Source organism: Gorilla gorilla, chromosome 1, assembly GCF_029281585.2.
Source record: "Gorilla gorilla gorilla isolate KB3781 chromosome 1, NHGRI_mGorGor1-v2.1_pri, whole genome shotgun sequence".
NCBI classification, from domain to species: Eukaryota; Metazoa; Chordata; class Mammalia; order Primates; family Hominidae; genus Gorilla; species Gorilla gorilla.
Genome location: NC_073224.2, coordinates 39,748,968 through 39,769,831, shown reverse-complemented (window position 1 = coordinate 39,769,831; position 20,864 = coordinate 39,748,968). Strand labels below are relative to the sequence as shown.

The window sequence follows — 20,864 nt, the reverse complement described above, 5'->3', positions numbered from 1 at the left end:
TTTACCTAGGAAGTTCTTGTTGGGGGGAAGTTGGATGTCAGGAGCCACTGTGCCTGCCTCTACCCTAGTCCCCTCCACAGCGTGCTGCATAGTTTCCAAGTGTCCCAGGACCGCAGTGACACCCACCCCACCCATATATTTTTAAGTGTTAGCCACTTCTTGTCTGTTACTATAAAATGCACATCAGACATTCCTAGACCCATCGGAGACCTGGAGAGGCCAGACAGTGGACATCCCCCTACCACTGGGCCAGACACACCCACGGCAGCCCAGACAGGCAGCCCAGGGCAGGGGAGGCCATCTCTGTTTCTGGATGTTCCTAGCCTGGTGCCTCACCAGGGAGGGGGTGCAGCCAGAATAAAGGCATGAGACATACTCATGCTAAAAAGTCACTCGTTGTTTATCTAAAATTCAAACGTAACTGGGCATCCTGTACTTTTTCTGGCAGCTCTAACCCAGAGGGCAGTTTTGTCACAGGCTTTGTGAAATGGGTGAATCCAGAAAGGAGACAGCTGGTGGCCCAGAGGCCTCTGGAGGTCCCCTATTGAGGGGCCAGACGTCTGGGGCTCTGCTGCCCACTGCTGCCCTGCTTGCTGTACCATCTGGAGTTGTTCTGAGGCCTGGTGTAGCTCGTGTTCACCAGTGTCTTCTTCCGTCTCCCTTAGGCTCTCCCCCAGAATGGAATACAGTGAGGGGCCTGGCAGAATACTGGCCTAGGGCAGCATGGCCTGCCAGGCCTCCATCAGAAAGCTGCTTAGGCTCCCTGCCTCACGAGTTAAGATGCTGTCAGCTGCAAGTATCGGAAAACTGCAACCCAGTAGAGTTGAACAATAAAGAAAACACATTCTTTCACCTTGATCAGTAAGTCCCAGCACAGGCAGTTCTAGCATTGGCTAATTCATCAGCATAGCAGAGTTACTGAAAGACCTGTGTCCTCTGCATCTCTCTGCCCTGTCTCACAACGTGTTGACTCATCTTTCCTCATGGTTGCCAGATGGGTGCTACAGGGCCTCGTGTCCTGTGTGGACATGATAATATCCCTTGGAGGAAAAAGAGGGGATGGCTCTTCATGGTGTCTAAGGCCGAGACATCTTTTTCAGAAGGCTCCCAGCAGATATCCCGTGTCTCATTGACCAGAATGTCTCGAGTTACTCGTGCCTAAGTCAGCCTCTGGCATAGGAGTGGCTTATAACAATTAGTATTGACTCTGGGAGTAGCTCCAAAGAGCATACATTTGGGTGGGTCTCAGTTAGGTCCCTTGAGCTGTTATTCTACCAACGGTTTGAGGCAGGTTTGATTTATTTTTTGTTCTTTTTGGTTTTTAACAAAAACTTAAACATTACAGAGAAAGAAGCTAATGATAACCATGACTAAATAATGATAACCACGACTAAATGAATGATTTAACTCATTCTAGGTATTTACAATTGTTGTAAATCCAATTTGGTCTTTGATCAATTGCCTAATTTTGTTTTACATAATTGCAATCTGATTGTACTAGTTTTATCTTTTATTGTTTTAACGTCATTTCATACAGTAATGAACTGTGTGGTCGGATTCCTGAGTGTGAACTTTCAGCTGCTACATCATTTACATCATCTTACTCCTACCTTTGGTGGGTAGTTTCCATATTTTGTTGCAGTTATTGCCATATGCAGCCGTGAGTATTTTTGTTAAAATGACCTCTTTTCTTCTCCCTTTAGTGACTTCCTTGGGAAGTGTTCCCCTCAGTGGTACTGCTGGGGCAACGTCCAATACCAAGAATGATGTATAGCATATTTCATCTTCCTACACTACTCTCTGGAAAGACTGAGCCAATTACGGGGTCATCTGCAAAGTCTAAGTGCTGCAGTTTCCCTACGACCATTGGATTTTGTTTGTAGTTTGATATTGTCTTACTGTCCCTTAAAGTTGTAATTTGTAATTCTTTAGTTTTCAAGAGGGACTCTACATGTTTCCTTGTGATGATGGCCTTTAGTTACTCATGTGTACAGTGCCTATTTATCCCCATTGAGCCACCACTGCCCGAACATGTTGATGGCATTTTTTATATAGTAAGCTGTCAGTTACTTAATGTACAAATATTCTTCCATTCCATGTTTTTCTCTTAAAATTTTACTTTATTGGCCAGGCGCAGTGGCTCACATCTGTAATCCCAGCACTTTAGGAGGCCAAGGCGGGCGGATCACCTGAGGTCAAGAGATTGAGACCAGCCTGGCCAACAGGGTGAAACCCCGTCTCTACTAAAAAATACAAAAATTAGCCAGGTGTAGTGGCGGGCACCTGTATCCCAGCTACTTGGGAGGCTGAGGCAGGAGAATTGCTTGAACCTGAGAGGTGGAGGTTGCGGTGAGCCGAGATAGCACCACTGCACTCCAGCCTGGGCGAAAGAGCTAAACTCCATCTCAAAAAAAAATAAATAAATAAAAAATAAAAAAAATTGTACTTTATTTGGCAATAATGTTTTTATTCTGAATTATTCTACTAGGTCCCTTTTTTTCCTTGTGAAATTGTTCTTAATTGCGCTGGCCTGGAAATAGAGCCCATATGGTACTGGACGGTGATGGTTTTTCATAATTTTTCTTATGCAACCACCCTTAGTGATGAGTCCCTAGAGGATTGAACTGTGCCTCATTCTGTGGACTGGACTTTTTGGAAACCCCTTTTTGAGCCCCCAGGAAGCAATTTGGCTGAGAGCTGATGCCTGGATGCTAGCCAGCTGGTTGCTGGCCATATCCAGCCACCCCAGTCCCCTGGCCATCTGTACACCTCGGCAACAGAGTGGCGACTGACACACCCAGGCCCAGAAAGCCAGACAGACTGGCGGCTGGAAACTTCATGGAATCCTTGTAATTAGAAATGGAAAAGACCTGTTAGCTCGAGTGGTATCCTCCTCCTCCTCCCGCAGGCCCCAACCAGCTTTAGAAGGTGACATATAATTTGCCCTGTCACCTGGAGCACTCAACTGAGTTTTCTGGGTCTTATCTGTGAAATCCAAGAGCTGGACCAAATCAGTGTTTTTTAACCCCTTTTGGGTCTTATGCCATTTTGGAAAGTGGTAGAAAGCCACACACCCTCTTTCCAGAGAGAGGCACATTTCACAGGCCATGTTGCCCTTTCAGGACATTGATAACAAGAAGCCTGTCTAGATCCTAGCCCACAGTCTTCAGGTTTGGAACCCAAAGACTTGTTGATCTCTGAAGTCCCTCTCAGCTCAGAAAACCCACATTCTAGAAAGTTTTCTGTCAAGGACCCTAGGTATGGAAATGGGTAAAAGGGAGTCTCTTGTACTTAACTTGGAGGAAACCACTGTCCAGCCCAATGGGTTTCACTATCAAGTATTTTTATTTATTGTTTTATCATTTATTATTTTCCAGGATTGAGTTCGACTTGTGGTACCACGTTCTTTCCCATCATCTTAATCTTTCTAAATTTCGTACTGCCTTTGATTTAAACAATTGAACTCTTACAGGTTTGTGGAGTGGAAATGGGATTTACGTGGTTTTGACCTTCACCTCACAGGAAGGGGGATCATCTTTCTGGCAATACCCAGCAGATACTAGCCTCTGCCTGCTGACCCTCAGCCTCCTCTTCCAGCCCTTTAGCAGCTTGGAATAAGAGGCAACAAACTGGTTGGGTTGATGTTTATGTGAACATATGGGTGCTTGGGAGTTGGAAGATGTGGGGGGGAATCCCTTCTAATGGCTCTACAAGTGCTTTCCCAGCACTCTGGGCTTGCATGGTTCCCAGGGACTTCAGAGTTTCTAATTCCTCAAATGACCTGCCTGACAGGGAGTCCTAAGAAATGATTCAGGCCTCAAACATCTGTCCTCAGGGGTCAGGAGAAAATGTGCAGTATAAGTTGATATAGCTGGAGAGGGGATGCCTGCAACCTCCAGCTGTGGAGGTCAGCCTAGCCTCCTGGAATGGGGTGGAGGCAGTCACAGATACAAGTCTCCTTGGTGGGAAATTGAAGGTATTCAGGCCCGTATGTGCCCATAGGCACATCTGCATATTTGGATTTGACCCAGGAAGCTTGGGGAAGGAGGGAGAAAATCAGAAGCTTTGACATCTTTTTTTTTTTTTTTTTTTGAGATGGCGTTTTGCTCTTGTTGCCCAGGCTGGAATGCAATGGTGCAATGTTGGCTCACCGCAACCTCTGCCTCCCAGGTTCAAGTGATTCTCCTGCTTCAGCCTCCCGAGTAGCTGGGTTTACAGGCACGCGTCACCACGCCCGGCTCATTTTGTATTTTTAGCAGAGATGAGGTTTCTCCATGTTGGTCAGGCTGGGCTCGAACTCCCGACCTCAGGTGACCTGCCTGCCTTGGCCTCCCAAAGTGCTGGGATTACAGGTGTGAGCCACTGTGCCTGACCGACATCAAGTTTTATGTTTCTGGACTCTCCTCTCTTCCTCTGGCCATCAGAATGTTTATGGAAAAATGTGAGATGAGGGATAAAGGAATTAGCACCTAAATGTTTTACATAATGTTAGGATGATTTTGCTCTGTGGGAGAGTGGCCTGAATGTGGGGAGCCTTTGAGTAACTGACCTATAACTTTTCTTAGGCCCTTCTGGTTTTATCCCAGTTACTGATGCTGTTCTTATCTCCTACCTATTCTGGAATTCATCTCTGAACATTTAATACATTTGGCCAAGCAAGAGCAATGCTGTGATTCTTTTAAAAAGTACAAGCTTTTGCCAGTACTTCAAGTTCTAAATTTTATGAGGAGTTTGTTCCACTGTGCAAAGGAGCCTCTGACTTTAAGAAAAGTCATTCCAGCTCAAGATTTCAAATGAAGTCGAGGCTGTGTGTAGTCACAGGTTTTCTCATGTCATCGGTAGAGATAAAAGCCTCTTAGTTTTAGACTGGGCACAGCATTGTTGAACGTCCATTACTTAATGTTTAAGTAGCCAATGATCACTGAAAGAAGCTTGGCTGTAAAGTTGGCAGAATGATGCACTGCTTTGTTTCAAGCCACTGTAAACCGTCTTTCCCAGTGTCACTTTTATCTCCAGTGCTTTTGTCACATGTTTTTGCTCATTTCCCCAAAGCGGAAAAATATTGCATTCCCCAGAATGACAATTTTCATTGCTGCCCGCTTAATTCAGTTTTTCATAAATGCCCAGGAAATAAACTAGCTGAGTTCTTCTCCATTCTCACACATCTTCATTAGCACACACGTACAGGGAATTCTCGTGTTGACCAGGTATGATACCTGTTGCAATGTGGGTAGTCTTGGTTATATTAATGTTTTTAAAGAAAAGTAGTGTTATTACTTTATTGGTCATGTATAATTACATCGGAGATCTAATTATTGAGTTAACAATGCTTTGTAATTGGTATTTTACGGCATGCTAAACATTTTTCTGAAGTGCTTGTACTATTAATGTTTATATTCTTTATTAGTTTCGTAGTCACTCTTTTTTCATACTGTAAAGGTAAACGGAATTCGGCTTAAGATTGAATTATCAAAAATTTTCAGGGGTCTAAACAAATAGTAGAGTCCGACCCTCCCACTGTTTGAGATCTAGGAAAATAAAAGCCTTGGGCGGATGGGTTTCGGGCAGAATCGCTACGCTCTGCAAGCTGACCGTGGAGTTGGGCACAGTGTCATCCAAAGAAATGAAGATTTTTTTTTAAATTAGCTCTTGAGCAAAATTAATTAAAAGTTATTACTCCTGGGGGTGAGGGGGACAAGGAAAGACAGGATTTGGGAGCCTGCTGACCTACAGTTCAACCCTACAAAAAGTATATATACCCATTTTACAAATGAGGAAACCCAGACTGAAACACATCCTTTCTCCCAAGCCGGGAGCTGGCGGCCAGCAGCGCTGAGATTCTTTTCGTAAGCAGCAACAGCAGCCCCCTTGTCTTTCCCGCCTGGGGGAGCGCAAGCCAGGCGTGCAGGTCAGCATTTCAAGCCCAGCTACTGCCTCTGCTGCGGGCCCGCTGGCGCTGGCGAAGGCGACAGGGGCGACCGCCTCCCCGTCACGTGACCGGCACCGCCGCCGAGCATGCCGGGAGACGGCGCCCCCTCCCCGGCCGCGGGCTTCCGCGCGTGGGCGGCGGGCAGAGCGCGCGCGGGAGGAGAGAGGAGGTGGGGGCCGGGCAGCGACAGGGGAAGAAACCGCGGCGAGGAAAAGCCCCCTGTAGAGCAGGCCCTGCTCCACCGCCCTGCCCGAAATCCCCGCGCCGCGCCCCCGCCTCGGCCAGCGAGCGTCGGGCGGTGGGAACCGGGCCTGAGCTGAGGGCGGAGGGACTCCGGCGCCGTCCGTTCATTGTAAACAAATCGAGTGAGAAATGGAGGCAGGCCTGGTTCCTGGGTCCCTTGGTGCAGGCTTTCACACCCCGGGTGCTAGCACTCGGTCTTTCTCCTGCGTAGGGGATAGGATTGTGTGTGCAGTCAGGTTTTTCTAGTAATATCTTGCACTTTTTTTTTCCTTCACCCACTCAGACATTCCCTATTTTTCCTCATAATCACTTTCTTTCGCTTCAGCATACACACTTAGCCCTTGGCAGGCGAAGTGGAATCTCGGGTTCTTGTCAGACCTCAGTGTTTAAGCTGCTGAAACACAGGGCATATTTGGTTTAGATATTTTACTGTTATGAAAATAAACCACCTCCTGCAGTTACACCAGCTCAGATTTTCCCTCGATAGGGTCAGTGTGGATTATCTATTGGAGGAAAAATATTTAATTAGAAAGGAATGAAATTCTCTTAGTTCCTTGAGGTTGGAAGGAGGTTAGGCAAGGAACAGTTAGTTAAAGGTAAGCACAAAAAATGCCAGGGGACCAAGAAGCCACTAATGGAATGCAGTATCTGTTGGCTACTGGTTTAGCACACTGCCCCAGGCTTCCCGGTTGGGACTCCACTCAGGTCCTAGACTGACAAAATGGGAAGGCACCCTCCCAATGGGTCTTCATTACCATCTGCCAAATAAAGAAAATACCAGTAGTTGTATTTCGTGCATTTCTTGGAGCCGAATGATTGGATTAAATCTAGTCCCTTACTGTGCAAGCGTAGTCAACTTTGGTCATCTCTCTCTAGGCCTAGTGCCAGTTGTTGCCTGCCTTTGTAACCAGATAGCCACAATGAGGTCATCAGAAGAGGATAGGCAGCCCTGCAGAAGGGAATCCTTTTTCTGTACCTCACCATGATGAAATAGGGGTAGCCGTCAAGTTGAACTTTCCATTTTTTTTTTTTTTCGAGAGGGAGTCTCACTGTGTCGCCCAGGCTGGAGTGTAGTGGCGTGATGTCCGCTCACTGCAACTTCCGCCTCCCTGGTTCAAGCAATTCTCCCTGCCTCAGTCTCCCGAGTAGCTGGGATTATAGGCGCCCACCAACACACCCGGCTAATTTTTGTATTTTTTAGTAGAGACGGGGTTTTGCCATGTTGGCCAGGCTGGTCTTGAACTCTAGACCTCAAGTGATCCACCCACCTCGGCCGCCCAAAGTGCTGGGATTCCAGGCGTGAGCCACCGTGCCGGGCCAAGTTGAACTTTTCTCTTGGGGGAATCATTTCCCTGCTCAACATAGACCTGGTGGAATTTTCTTGTCTCTCTCTTCCCTGGCATTTTCTCTGGTCTTAGGCAAGCATTTCCTGCCTTTTCTGATTCCTTCTCTGTGTGTGCATGGGACTTAGGGGAGGAAGGAGGAGGGAGTTTTCTGTTAAGGGAGCCATGAATGAGCAGGAAATGGCTATTTGGTGCCAGTTATTCTGCAGAATTAGGGAGTGCTGATGCTGACAAGGAGTCAGATGGATTCAGTCATCATGACATCTGCAGTCACAACTGGGTGGGTTAGTGAGCGCCCCTGAAGTGTGTGTACTCATGTCAGGCGCAGTCAGCAGCAGAATTTGGGAAGACTGTCCCACCCTTCCTACTCCCTGTGTGCTGACAGTTTGCTGTGTGCGTCTCCATGGCTCTGTGGAGCTTAAGAGATTAAGTCCTTGGAGAAAATGGGTAAAGTGAAGTTTGTTTTTGTTTTTTTGGTTTTTTTTTTTTGAGACGGAGTCTCACTCTTTCGCCCAAGCTGGACTGCAGTGGCGCTATCCCGGCTCACTGCAAGCTCCGCCTCCTGGGTTCACGCCATTCTCCTGCCTCAGCCTCCCGAGTAGCTGGGATTACAGGCGCCCACCACCACGCCCGGCTAATTTTTTGTATTTTTAGTAGAGACGGGGTTTCACCGTGTTAGCCAGGATGGTCTCGATCTCCTGACCTCGTGATCCGCCCGCCTCGGCCTCCCGAAGTGCTGGGATTACAGGCGTGAGCGCCACCGCGCCCGGCCAAAGTGAAGTTTTTAAGTAGGACTGTTGTTAGGAAAATGTTAGCACAGTTAGAATTTGTAGGAATTCTCCTGTTGGGGTGTCACTTTCTGCTCTGTTGAAATGATACTTCTTCCAAAAGCAGGAGTTCTGAGCTTATATAGCAGAGAGCCTTGCTGCAGCTCACACAGACCCTGCGTGGCTAGCTTCTGGTCAGAGTGCTGAAAGCATTTGAAGTGCCTGGAGGTGTGTTAGCATTAGAATCAGTGTCATTGGGTAGCTGGGACATTGTGAGAAGTCTTGTCCACGTCTATAGAAACAGTTTCAGACTGACTGCTTGCTGGTTTCTCATTGAAGGCACTATGTGCTCCATGTAGTGCTCTACGTAATCTAACATCCAGAGTCAAAGCAAAAGCTGCAAATGATGACAAACGCAGATCCAGAAAAAGACACAGGCCTTGACAAGGTGGTGAATTTCTTCTGAGTTTCCCAGCATCTCTTTTTGTGTTCTCTTCCTCTCTTGCTTGAATTTTGTTTGGGCCCCCACTCCCTTCTCATTCTGATAAAGGTAGAGGGACTCAGAAGGTGGTGTTCTGCAGGCAATGTAACCTTTGGAAAGAAGAAGCAGGCTCTGGAGTCAGAGCCTGAGTTTCAATCCTAGCCTGGCCAATCACTAATATCATTCTAGGCAAGGTATTTTCTGTGAAAACACTTTTGGCATTGGGTTTATGTGGGAACTCAGCAATGTGTGTAAAGCACCTCGCATATATATTAAATTGTATTAATAGCTGTGATGATGGTTAATACTGAGTGTCAACTTGATTGGATTTAAGGTTGCAAAGTTCTGGGGTTTTTTTGGGTTTTTTTTTTTTTTTTTTTGACGGAGTCTTGCTCCGTTGCCAGGCTGGAGTGCCGTGGCGTGATCTGGGCTCACTGCAATCTCCGCCTCCCGGATTCAAGTGATTCCCCTGTCTCAGCCTCCCGAGTAGGTGGGACTACAAGCGTATGCCACCATGCCTGGCTAATTTTTTGTGTTTTAGTAGAGACGGGGTTTCACCATGTTGGCCAGGATGGTCTCGATCTCCTGACCTTGTGATCCGCCTGCCTGGGCCTCCCAAAGTCCTGGGATTACAGGCATAAGCCACCGTGTCTGGCCAGTTGCAAAGTATTGATGCTGGGTGTGTCTGTGAGGGTGTTACCAAAGGAGATTAGCATTTGAGTCAGTGCACTGGGAAAGGCAGACCCACCCTTAATCTGGGTGGGCACCATCTAATTAGCTGCGAGTGCAGATAGAAAATAAAGCAGGCAGAAAAACGTGAAAAGACTAGACTGGCCAAGCCTCCCAGCCTACATCTTTCTCCCTTGCTGGATCCTTCCTGCCCTTGAACATCAGACTCTAAAGTTCTTCAGTTTTGGGACTTGGACCAGCTCTCCTTGCTCCTCAGCTTGCAGACAGCCTGTTGTGGGACCTGTGATCATGTGAGTTAATACTTAATAAACTCCCCTTTATATATTTATCTATCCTATTGGTTCTGTCCTTCTGGAGAACCCTGACTAATAGAATAGCTTAGTGTTTGTCTTTCCTTCTTTCTTTCTTTCTTTCTTTCTTTCTTTTTTAATTAATGAAGCTCTGCTGTACTGGGTGCTATGAAGAATATCCCAGAAAGGACTATTTTCAAAAAGCTGACAGTAAAGATGATACTGACTAACGTTCATTGAATGCTTAATATGCTCCAGGCATTGTTCTAAGTGGTTTGAATATTTTGGCTTATTTAGTCCTCCTAATGACCCTGTGAGGTAAGTGCTATTAATATATCTATTTTGCAGATGAGGAAACTGAGACCCCAGAGGTGTTAAATGACTTCTCAGTTGTCCAAGAAAATTCTAGTATGTGAACACAGTTCTTCAGAGCCCAGACCTGCCTGGCTGCACTGTCGGGCTCTTAACTGCTGTAGTCTACACTGCTGTAGTGTAGGCTCACGCACTGGGGAATCTGACAGTGTCGTCAGCAGCCCGGAGGGTGCTTGGCGGTGCAGAGATCCTCAGAGATCATCCTCCAGGTACACAGCCAGAGCAGTCTCTGTCCTGCTCTTGCACCTTTCCTTTCTCTATAGCATTGCTGCTGTGACCAGGAGGCATTGCCTTCAGCCTTCCTACAGAACAGATAGCACACTGAGTACTTTCCTTCTAGATGAGACTTTTCTCAGTTGGCCTGATAGGACCTTATTATCAGCGTACTAGAAAGCCAGGGCTGCTTCCTTATGAGAGGTAGTGGGGGTGAGAGGAGGCCAGAGGGCCATGGAGAGTTCAAGGAACCTGGGGAAAACTTAAGGCATTGTTCCTGCCTGCCACCTCTTCCCTGTGTCCTTCATAGCAGTTGGTAGAGTTTCCAGGTGAGACTGGCTTTCTAGTTCTTTCTTGCACTGCCCAGCTCAGCCCTCCTAATTTTAAGCAAATAGGTGCAACAGGTTGGAGAGGGAACCAGCTTGAGATATGACCAGGGTAGCAGAGCTAGTCTTGTCTGGAGACTATCAGCAGATCTGTGACTATGCAGTCAGCAGGACAGGATGAGAAGCCAGGTCCAGAGCTGAGCTCTAGCCCAGTGGCCTGGAGCAGGGAGGGCTGCCCCATCTGGGATGCTGCTTTCCATAACCTCCTGCAGATCATGCCTGTCCTCTTCCTAGTCTGACCTCTGCCAGTAGTTACCTAACTTTGAGGTTGGCAACCTGGGGAAAAGAGTCTTCCATTTTTCTCCAGCCTCTGATGACTTAGCAATGCCTCATTCATATATAAATGAACAATTCCTGTCACCTTGGCCTCTGTCTTTTCCAGAGATGGTTTAGTTGGTTTAGTCTGGGGAGAGGCAAAATGAAACGTGAAGGCACACACTTTCCAGTCTTACAATTCTGAAAGGTTGGTCCTCCTCTAATTGGCCCAGTGCCTCCATACTCTGATTTAAGAGAGGTTTCTCATCCCCCTAGCAGTCAGCATCCCTAGCCCTGCCCTTCTGGCCTCTAAGGTCAGCTCTGCTCAGTCCAGAAATGAGCTGTCGTGCTGCTTTAGGGATCTTAGGGAGTCTGTGACCTTTCTCATCTTTCACATGAACAGAAATTTTCTGAATATGCACTCTATGCCAGGCAGTAGGCTAGGTGCTGTGGAAACAAAAGATAAATCAAACAGAGCTTCTGCCCTGAAGGTGCTGTCCAATTTGGGTGATTCCCCTTGGCCCCTTGACAGTTACACTGGTGACATTTAGGGGACAGAAAACAAGATTTGAACCGGTTGGGCAGACAAATTCAAAGCTGTCCTTCAGTCTACAGTGCTGTTCTGCCCCGGGGGGAGTGTCCTTCCATCTGTCTGGAGAGCGCAGTGCATAGGACTCTGCCTCTGAGTTGAGTGGCTCCCAGCCTGTGGGCAGCCAGTTGTGGCTGTGACCGGGCTGCCCCCAGGGGATTTGGCTCCTCTTGGGGACCCCTTATCACCCAGATGTGAGGGCACATCTGCCAGGGCAGGCCACAGAACTGTGGTGTTCCTAGGGCAGCTCTTATGTGGAGAGTTCTGGGTTGGTGCAGAGGACCCTAGAGAATTGTCTATTTCACTAATGCCACCTGGGGCAGGTCCCCAGTGTCTTCACCACTAATCGCCTCCCTTCTCTAGCTCCCATAGTTGTGGTGAGGAAAAGTGGCTTCAGTGCTCAGCAGAGTGCTTGGGACTGCATCAAGCCCAGTTCGCCTATCAGGTATGTTTGATTTCAGCTTATTCCTCAGAAGAAATGGCCAGCCATTGTTTGCAGAGTTGGAGAATCACGCACAAAGAGATTCCCTCACCTGACCTCTGACACCCATCTCTCCAGGGATGATGAGAAGGGGAACCAGGGCCTTCCTTGCTGATGCCGGGGTTGTGTCTGCGTCACAGTGCTCTCTTGTCTAAAGGGGGAAATTCTGTTTCTCATTTTGCAGCACTGTGTATTCATGATCTTTTCAGATTTGCTTATTGGTGCAGAAAGGGGAAAGAGTCTAAAGTTTCTTGAATCTTTGCCAGACACTGTACTATGCCTCTGAATGCATCATGCCTTAATCACGCCTCACAGCAACTATTGCTACTTTCATCTTTCAGACAAGGAAACAGGTTCAGAAAGGTTAACCAAGTTGTGACAGGCACCTAGCCTGAATTAGTGGATTTCTTCCTGGACCCACCAACATTTAGTTGACGCTTGCTCAGGTTTCTGCTTTGGTGAACTATATTCTATTGCTCTCAGATAAGAATACCTCCAAATTAACATGAATCCGTTTGTTTGGTGGTTGTTGATATGATTTGTTCCCAAGAGGCCTGGATGAATGAACTTCGTGGTTGTGACCTCTTTTTAATTAGTGATGCTGTACCTGTCCTTCCTGTAGGAAGCTGACATCATTGAGTGTGATCTGTGTGCTGGGTTTTTTCCTGGGAATGGGGACAGGTTGTGCTAACCCCCCTGCCCCTAGTCGGGTGCTGCAGAGGACACTCAGGCCTCAGGGGACGGCTTGGGCTACATCACCTCTGCAGTGTCTCAGCTCTGAGATTCTCAGGCCTTAGTAAGTGTGATGAGACACTTAGGAAATACTTGGAGCCCTAACCAGATGTAAAGACTGTGTGTGTGTGTGTGTGTGTGCGTGTGTGCATATTTCCTCATTGCTAGTGCTAGCTGTGAGTTCTATGGAGAAAGCCAGCCATCTTAGCGGTTGCTTGGTCTCCAAGGGGACCCTGAGAAATAGCAGCAGCTAGTAATGCTCCAAGCTAGTAATTAATACTCCAACTAGAAATTATGTTCTCAGGAAACAGTAGAAAATACAGGGGCCGGGCATGTGCCATTTCGTCTCTAAGTTTTGGCCTTGTCGGAAGTGGAAGCCGGTGTCCAAGATAGTAAAATAAGTCGCTATCTACATGCCAGGGATGTACATTATAACTAAAACTAGCTACCAGGGAGCACCTTTTATGGGCCAGGCATCTGTGTTGAGAGAGAGATACATACACACACACACACACACACACACACACACACACACACACACACACACACACACACACGTAGATCTATATATGTGTATGTATATGTGTGTATATATTTAAAATTAAGTCTCACTTAATCCCATACCAAAACTATGAGATAGATATTATTATCCCCATTTCACAGATGTGGAAACTAAGGCTTAGTGAGATTAAGTAATTGGTCTAAATTCACCCAGCTAGTGACTAGTAGAGCCAGGGTTTTAATCCAGCATAGTGAATTCCAGAGATTCCCAGGTAGGGGCATTAATGGGTGGGTAATGGGCCAAGCTGGGTGCCCCGGGCAAGTAGCAGGAAGGAACTGAATGGAAGAAGAAGCAGCATGTAAGTGAATATTGGAGGGCTGGGAGTAATTAGTCTTTTCCCTCTGCTCTGCCTTTTTCTTATCCTCTTCCCTTTGCTGGCCTTGCATCCGTTTCCTCCCCCTCCTCCCCCCTTCCCTCTCTTCCCTCATCTTACTGTCTTGCCCCCTGGGTTTGGGGGCTCACAGTGACATTGTGGGCCCTGCGATAATTTCTCCACTTCCCTTCTTGTCTTCTCCCCCGTGTCCTCTCCCTCCTGTCCTTCCTCTCTTCCCTCTTGCCATCTGTCTTCCAATTCTGCTGCACACCGACTCTTGGTGCGGCTGCCAGAGGACAGAGTGAGGATGGAGCAGAGCCACGTTCTGTAGGGGAGGGGGAGGCCCCACAGGTAGTGTCAGGTCTGCGGCAGGGGTGAGAAGAGAGAGAGGATGGCAGGGTCAATGCTCGGGCAGCTGGCCTGGGTGGGAGTGTGAGAGATGCCTGGACTGCTTGCCCTGTCAGTGCAGCCAAGATTATGTTGGCATCTGTGGAGTCATGCAGGACTGCCACTCTCTGGGCTGAAGGTTAACCGACCCCCTTCGCCAACCTTCCATACATTAACTGCCATAAAATGCCATGAGTGCCAGTCTCACTTTGCACAATTGATTTATTTAAAACCAAAATATGGACCTTCAGTCTTTTATTATTGGTTTTGGCCTAGAATGTCAATCAAGATAATTTTGACTCTTGATTTTTGTAATTTATCCTGTTCATTATCCCTCCCAGCTTTTATTTATTTATTTGTTTACTTATTTATTGAGACAGAGTCTCCCTCTGTCTCCCAGGCTGGAGTGCAGTGGCACAATCTCAGCTCACTACAACCTCCGCCTCCCGGGTTCAAGCAATTCTCTTGCCTCAGCCTTCTGAGTAGCTGAGACTACAGGCATGCATCACCACACCCGGCTAAGTTTTGTATTTTTGGTGGAGATGGGGTTTCACCGTGTTGCCCAGGCTGGTCTCAAACTCCTGACCCCAGGTGATCCACCCACCTTGGCTTCCCAGAGTGCTGGGATTACAGGCGTGAGCCACGGTGCCCAATACCGTCCAGCTTTTTGAAAGAGTTGGAAGAATGAGGAGACCTAAATTCAAATACTGCCCTGGTTAACTTTTTAACTGTGGACCTTGATCAAGCCAGATCAAAGTTTGATTTACCCAGTGGTTTTCAACAGGAGTGATTTTGGCCATTAGGGGATGTTTGGCAATGTCTGGAGACATTTTTGGTTGTCACAACTGTAAGGGTGGTGCTGCTCCTGGCACATAGTGGGTAGAGGCCAGGATGCTGCCGACATCCTCCAGTGCACAGGGCAGCAGAGAATTACCCAGTTCAAAATGTTCATATTGCTGAGGTTGAGAAACACTGATGGCTAAGCCTGAGTTTCTTTACTATGAAATGAATATAATAATACCTAGCTCCTTGACTTGGAGGCTCAAATGAGATAAGATATGTAAAAGTACCTGATAAAACTGCAAAGTGCTCTGTGGGTGCCCAGTTCATCAGTTGATCAGTTGTTATTGAGGACACGCCATACCAATTGGTAATGTTGCTGTCACTAATTAAAGAAGTCATAGATAGAAAGGTTGACTAGGATCAGACTCAGAAAAGAACCTCCTAGGGTCCTAATAAAAGCAATTTCCAATGTTTTTAAGGGTCTGTTATCAGTAGCCTCTAGGGGTATAGTTGTTCTAACAGCTTCAAAACTGTTCAACCATACTTTGACACAGATTTTTCTTTTTCTGTCTTTTCATGCACCTTGGTGAAATCTGAACATATTCTTTATGGCATTCTTCCTGATTTTGTATCCTGCATCAAAAGAAGAAATGAGATTGGTTTGCTGAAACTTTTTCTTAATGAACACATGTATATTTTTAGTGATTTCTATCTTTCCCTGTAAATGCTCACAAATCACTTGTTCGGTAATCCAGCCCTATGTTTGCCAGTCTGAAGCTTCCAGAATCCAATTTGGCAAAATGTTAGGCAAATAGTTACCCATCTTTAGTCCTCTGACACCTCTTAAAGGTTATTAGCAATGGTTCTGTGAATGCAGAGTTGAGTTCTTTCAGAGCTATCCTTGAAGACAAGGTGTGCTGTGAGAACCCATTGTGGGTAGGGCTGCATGGATCATTTGAATTCTCTTTTAAAAGTGTTGATGTGGAGCTTTTTGAGTAAACTTGAGTTATCCAGGAAAGGGGAATAAGGTACAAATCACCTTCCCTCTGACCCATGGTGTCAGCACAGGCCTTTAATTCAAAAACGTGGGACTGGCTCCTAAGACCACAGCAGTTTTAAAACTACAGATTGTGATCTTCAAATGGGGATCAATTTAGATGGTTACAACCAATAGATTTTAATAAAATGGAATATGATAGAGTAGAATAGAAAATAACAGCATTCATTGCACAAAGCAATGGTAAGTACTGTTGTGTGAAACTTTTGTTTTCAGTTGTATGTGTCTGGGTATATGAAGAATATACTGAGCACACCATAAATTAGATTGCTTACAATAAAACATGTCAGTAGGGGGACAGGCAGTGATCTCTATGGACCCAGTAGGAAGTGGTTTTAAAGTCTAGAAATTAAATTCTAAAGCAGTGACTCTTAGGCAGGGGTTTTCCTAATATCTGTGTGCAAAGAGCTGCCCATCATCGCTTGACAGCAGTTTAGACCAGCTAGGGAAAGGAAGGGCATGGTGGAGGGTCTGACTGCTTCCAGAAGCCCGAAGAGATCTCAGCTCAGTGTCTTGTGTGTTCTGCTTCTGAGCTTTTGGCTGTCACTATTCCCAACAGAAACTGCAGTCCTGCTCCTGAGAAAGCAGAGCTGGGTGCTGTCTGCTCACCGAAGTTGACCAGAAGTGGCTCTTGTAATGTGCTACCTTCAAGGGCTTCTGGACCACCCTGGAGGACAGAAGCACCCAAGCCACGGCTCACATGCCTGCCTTGCTCCCTGAGCAGCCGAACCTTATTACCATCACACTTGAAGCAGCTCATCAGGGATTTGTTTGAGGCAAAAGTTCCCAGGCCCAGGAAAAAGCTGAAAGCTGTGGACTTAGGAGCCAGATGTTGAGATTTTGTTGTCTGCTGATTGTTGGCTCTTGTCAGGAAAGGGGGAGGAGGAGAAATGAGAGTATATTCACAGTTGCATGGGGGAGTTTTTTACCCTTTTCTTTTTTTAAAGAAGTTGGTATGTTCTTCAAACCTGAGTATTTATATTTTGAGCACTAACGATTCTACATTTGAAGAATAAATCCCCTGCGTGACATGCTACCTTCAGCTCTCATTCTTGGGACTAAACTGAGTGGTGATTTGGGGGTGGCTTTCCCTTTTAGTGGCCGGCTCAGAAATAGCCAGCACACTTATTACACAGACTGCCAGGCTCTCTGGAGGAAGACAGAGGCTTTGGAGCCCAAGTTTAGCGTCAGCTGTTCTGTGGCAGTGTAGGGTGAGAATTGGACCTGGTGGTTTATGTTAAGAAGTCCAGGGCTGCAGAATGGGAATGCTTTCTTTAGAAGCTTACCCTCTTAAAAATAATTTCCACTTTCCTATCTATTTAAAGGGGCTTTTGAACTTGTGTTTATGAAATGTCTTCCCGCCATTTCATGTGACTTGGGACATAGCAGCTGGGATGATGTTCCTTTTACCCAAATGGAAAGGTGGGTTGGGCTAGGGCCTATGGAAAAGCTGGAGAAGTTTAGAAGCCAGGCAAGCAGGATTATAAAAAACAAGAACCAGGGGGAAAAAAACCACATGATTTTGAGAGGCAGCCTAGTGTAATGGAAAGAGTGTAAGCTTTGGAGTCAGATGACTTAGAGTTGAATCTTAGCTCTGCTCCTTGGACATATTGCTGAATTTCTTCCATTTCCTCATGTATAAAACTTGAAAGTTACAGGGTTTTGCAGGCTCCAGGAAAAATAAATACATGGCACCTTGCATGTAGTAGGCCCTTGATAAATACTGATTCCCTCCCAGGCGTTTTATCTTTGTTTTTTCTGGGGCTCTTAACTTTTCTTCACTGGACCTTTGTAGGCACCCATTTGGGGTTCAGCAGGTACCTGGGAGCCCAGAGGAAAAAGAGTGCTACAGACTCCAGGTGGGCCCTGGGTGACCACTGAATCCACCTTCATGATTAGGGCCCACACAACACAGAGCTGCTTCCAGAGCTCTGGGGGATTTGCTATTAGCTTGGGGTAGTTTAAAATTGAATCCATCACAATGACATGATGGGGAGACATAAACAGAACATTTGGGAGCAGAGCACAGCTGCTAAGGTGGCATGATAGACTGCTTGGCATTACAGCATTGTTATTTATTAGGGAAAGTTGAAATGGGTCAGAGAATGAAGTTTTCCTAAAGACCTCAGTCTTAGGACTAGCAGTCTCTTTTCATTGTTCCTCCATAAAAATGTTTTGCTCTGCTCTATATTGGGCCAAATGCACTAGCCAAAATACTGTTTTGCAAATTTCAGGGGAGGGGATGCGGCTGCTCATTCTGGGCCCTCCCCTTCCTGCTGTTGACTCAGGCCGGTCTAAGGCGTTCTGTGCTGCATTTGGGGGATTTTCTGGGGCCGATTTTAGAATGCTTGCTTACTGTGCGTGCAGAGCCCCCCCTAGCCAGGCCCCACCCCAGCACGGCTCCTGCCTCTGTCATCTGAAGCCTCATGAGCTGAGGCTGGGAAGAGGATAGAAGACACTGGTCATATGCATGTGCCCAGAGTTTGTTTGAGGAAGAGATTATACATCCATATTTCCAAAGAGGAAGAAAAGAGGTGGTTTTTTTTTTAAATGTGGCAAAGTGTACATAACATAAAATTCACCATTTTAACCGTTTTAAGTGCACAGTTTAGTGGCATTACATCCATTCACACTGTCACACAACCATCACCACCATCCATCTCTAGAACTTTTTCATTTTCTCAAACTGAAACTCTACCCATTAAATAATCCCTCTCCACTCTCTCCTAGGCCCCTACAACCATTAATCTACTTTTCTGTCTTTGTGAATTTGCCTATTTTCGGTACTTGGGATAAGTGGAGTCATACAACATTTGTCCTTTTGTGTCTGGCTTATTTCACGGAGCATAATGTGTTCAAGGGTCATCCCTGTTGTAGCGTGTGTCAGAATTTCCTTCCCTTTTAAGGCTGAATGATAATCCATTGTGTGTCTATATCACATTTTGTTTATCCAGTCATCTGCCGATGGCACTTGGCTTGCTTCCACCTTTTGGCTATTGCAGGAAACTAGTTCTGACGTGTTGAGATGCAGGCCTGATTTCCCTGCCTGCTTGTGAGGTAGGTGGACACGTTGAATTGACGGTCCTGTGTGTGAGTGAAGTGTGTGCGACTGTGTCTGAGTGTCTGTCCTTCTCAGTTGACGTAAATACTAGGGTTATGAAAAGTCCTGTTTTATATCTGAAGAAACTCTCCCTGCCCACTGGCTTGTCAGAGCCTCTTGATGAAAGGGTAAACAGGAGGTGAGTGCTTGACGTAGGAGGAGTGAGTTATCCTACCTCAGCCTCCTGCCCTGGAGAGTGTGTTTACTGCAGGCTGCTGTGGGGATGAGAGGACCAGTTTGGGAGCCTGACAGCCCCAGATCAGGACCAGTCTCAGAATTTCTTTGTTGTGTGACTTTGGCTAGGTCACTTTAACTTTTCTGAGCCTGGTTGTCTACATCTAAGAGGATTTTGGGATCCATATTAAATGTAACATGTCAAAAGCTGTTGCCCGGTGCCTGGCTGATGGTATGTATTCAAAACACCTTCTCTTCCTTAAAGAAACGCTTATACACTGTTGGTGGGAGTGTAAATTAGTTCAACCACTGTGGAAGACTGTGGCGATTCCTCAAAGACCTAAAGACAGAAATACCATTCAATCCAGCAATCTCACTACTGGGTATATACCCAAAAGAATATAAATCATTTTATTATAAAGACACATGCATGTTTATGTTCATTGCAGCACTATTCCATAATGGCAAAGACATGGAATCAACCCAAATGCCCATCAGTGGTAGACTGGATAAAGAAAATGTGGTACATATACACCATTGAACACTACGCAGCCATAGAAAGGAATGAGATCATGTCCTTTGCAGGAACATGGTTGGAGCTGGAGGCCATTCTCCTCAGCAAACCAACACAGGAACCGAAAACCAAATACTGCATGTTATTATAAGTGGGAGCTAAATGATGAGAACACATGGACACATAGAGGGGAACAACAGATACTGGGGCCTTTTGAAGGGTAGAGGGTAGGAGGAGAGAGAGGATCAGGAGAAATAACTAATGGGTACTAGGCTTAATACATGGGTGATGAAATAATCTGTAAAACAAACCCCCATGACACAAGTTTACCTGTGTGACCTGTACATGTACCTCTGAACTTAAAAGTACACAAACACATATGCATGCACACACACACACACACACACACACACACACACACACATAAAACCTTCCGACAAAGGAAAAAAACCCACAAAAACCTTCCCCTCCTTTCTCCACCCGGATAGTGAGCATCTTGCAGGGAGACACCTTGTTGTATTTACCTGTAGGATTCCCCTTCCCTGGGCCTACCACGGTACCTGGCCCACAGCAGCGGCTGCTGGTTGGATGCTTATTAACTTTATCCTGGACACTCTCTGGGAAAAAAAGGCTGCTCCACAATAGGATTTTCCAAAAATGTTCTGAGAAAACACAGCCCCAGTGGAATCAGCACAGAGCTTTCTAAGGGGGTAGGCTTTGAAGAGAATATTATTTATTTGTATGGGTAAATTCTGGCTTGTTTGAAAAACAAAAACATAATACTGGCCTCATTACTTTTTTCGTCATTGCCCCTTTGTCTGTGGGTAGAGTGCTTTTGAGAGATTATTGGTTGGAACTTTAAAAATAGGCCAGTTGTCAGATGTCTTGGCATGAAAACATATCCCAGTGGCTTTCTTTAGGAATTTTCATAAAGCTAAACGTCTCTCCTTGGAGAGGGCTGTGTTGATCACCATCTGCTGAATACTCTAAAGAGGTCGGAGAGCAAACTTGCTCCCAAGCTAGTGGAACTAGCCAGTGGAATCCAGATGTCAGTAAAATTGGGAAGCACTTGTTGGGGGGGAAAATGGAGTGGTTGGTAATGGGAGCAAAAAGAGTCCAAATCATTTTTTCTGGACCCTTCTCCCAATTCCCATCCCTATCCCTACCCATCTGTCTTTGACTTTATCAATGAGAGTCCTACCA

The 20,864-nt window shown here is 46.3% G+C and overlaps 1 protein-coding gene across 5 annotated transcripts in view; it reads left to right on the top strand.

The window, feature by feature from the left end:
* The window catches only part of ITPKB (inositol-trisphosphate 3-kinase B), a 108,065-nt gene that overhangs the window by 29,854 nt on the left and 57,347 nt on the right, over positions 1-20,864 (top strand). The window contains exon 3 of one of the 5 annotated variants that reach the window (XM_055371799.2): positions 1,704-3,541. The exons of the other annotated variants lie outside the window; for them this stretch is intronic. Within the exon in view, the coding sequence (XP_055227774.1) occupies positions 1,704-1,706 (3 nt within the window). The 3' untranslated portion in view covers positions 1,707-3,541. Of the gene's footprint in view, positions 1-1,703; positions 3,542-20,864 lie in introns of those variants that run through there. 5 annotated transcript variants of the gene reach the window in all.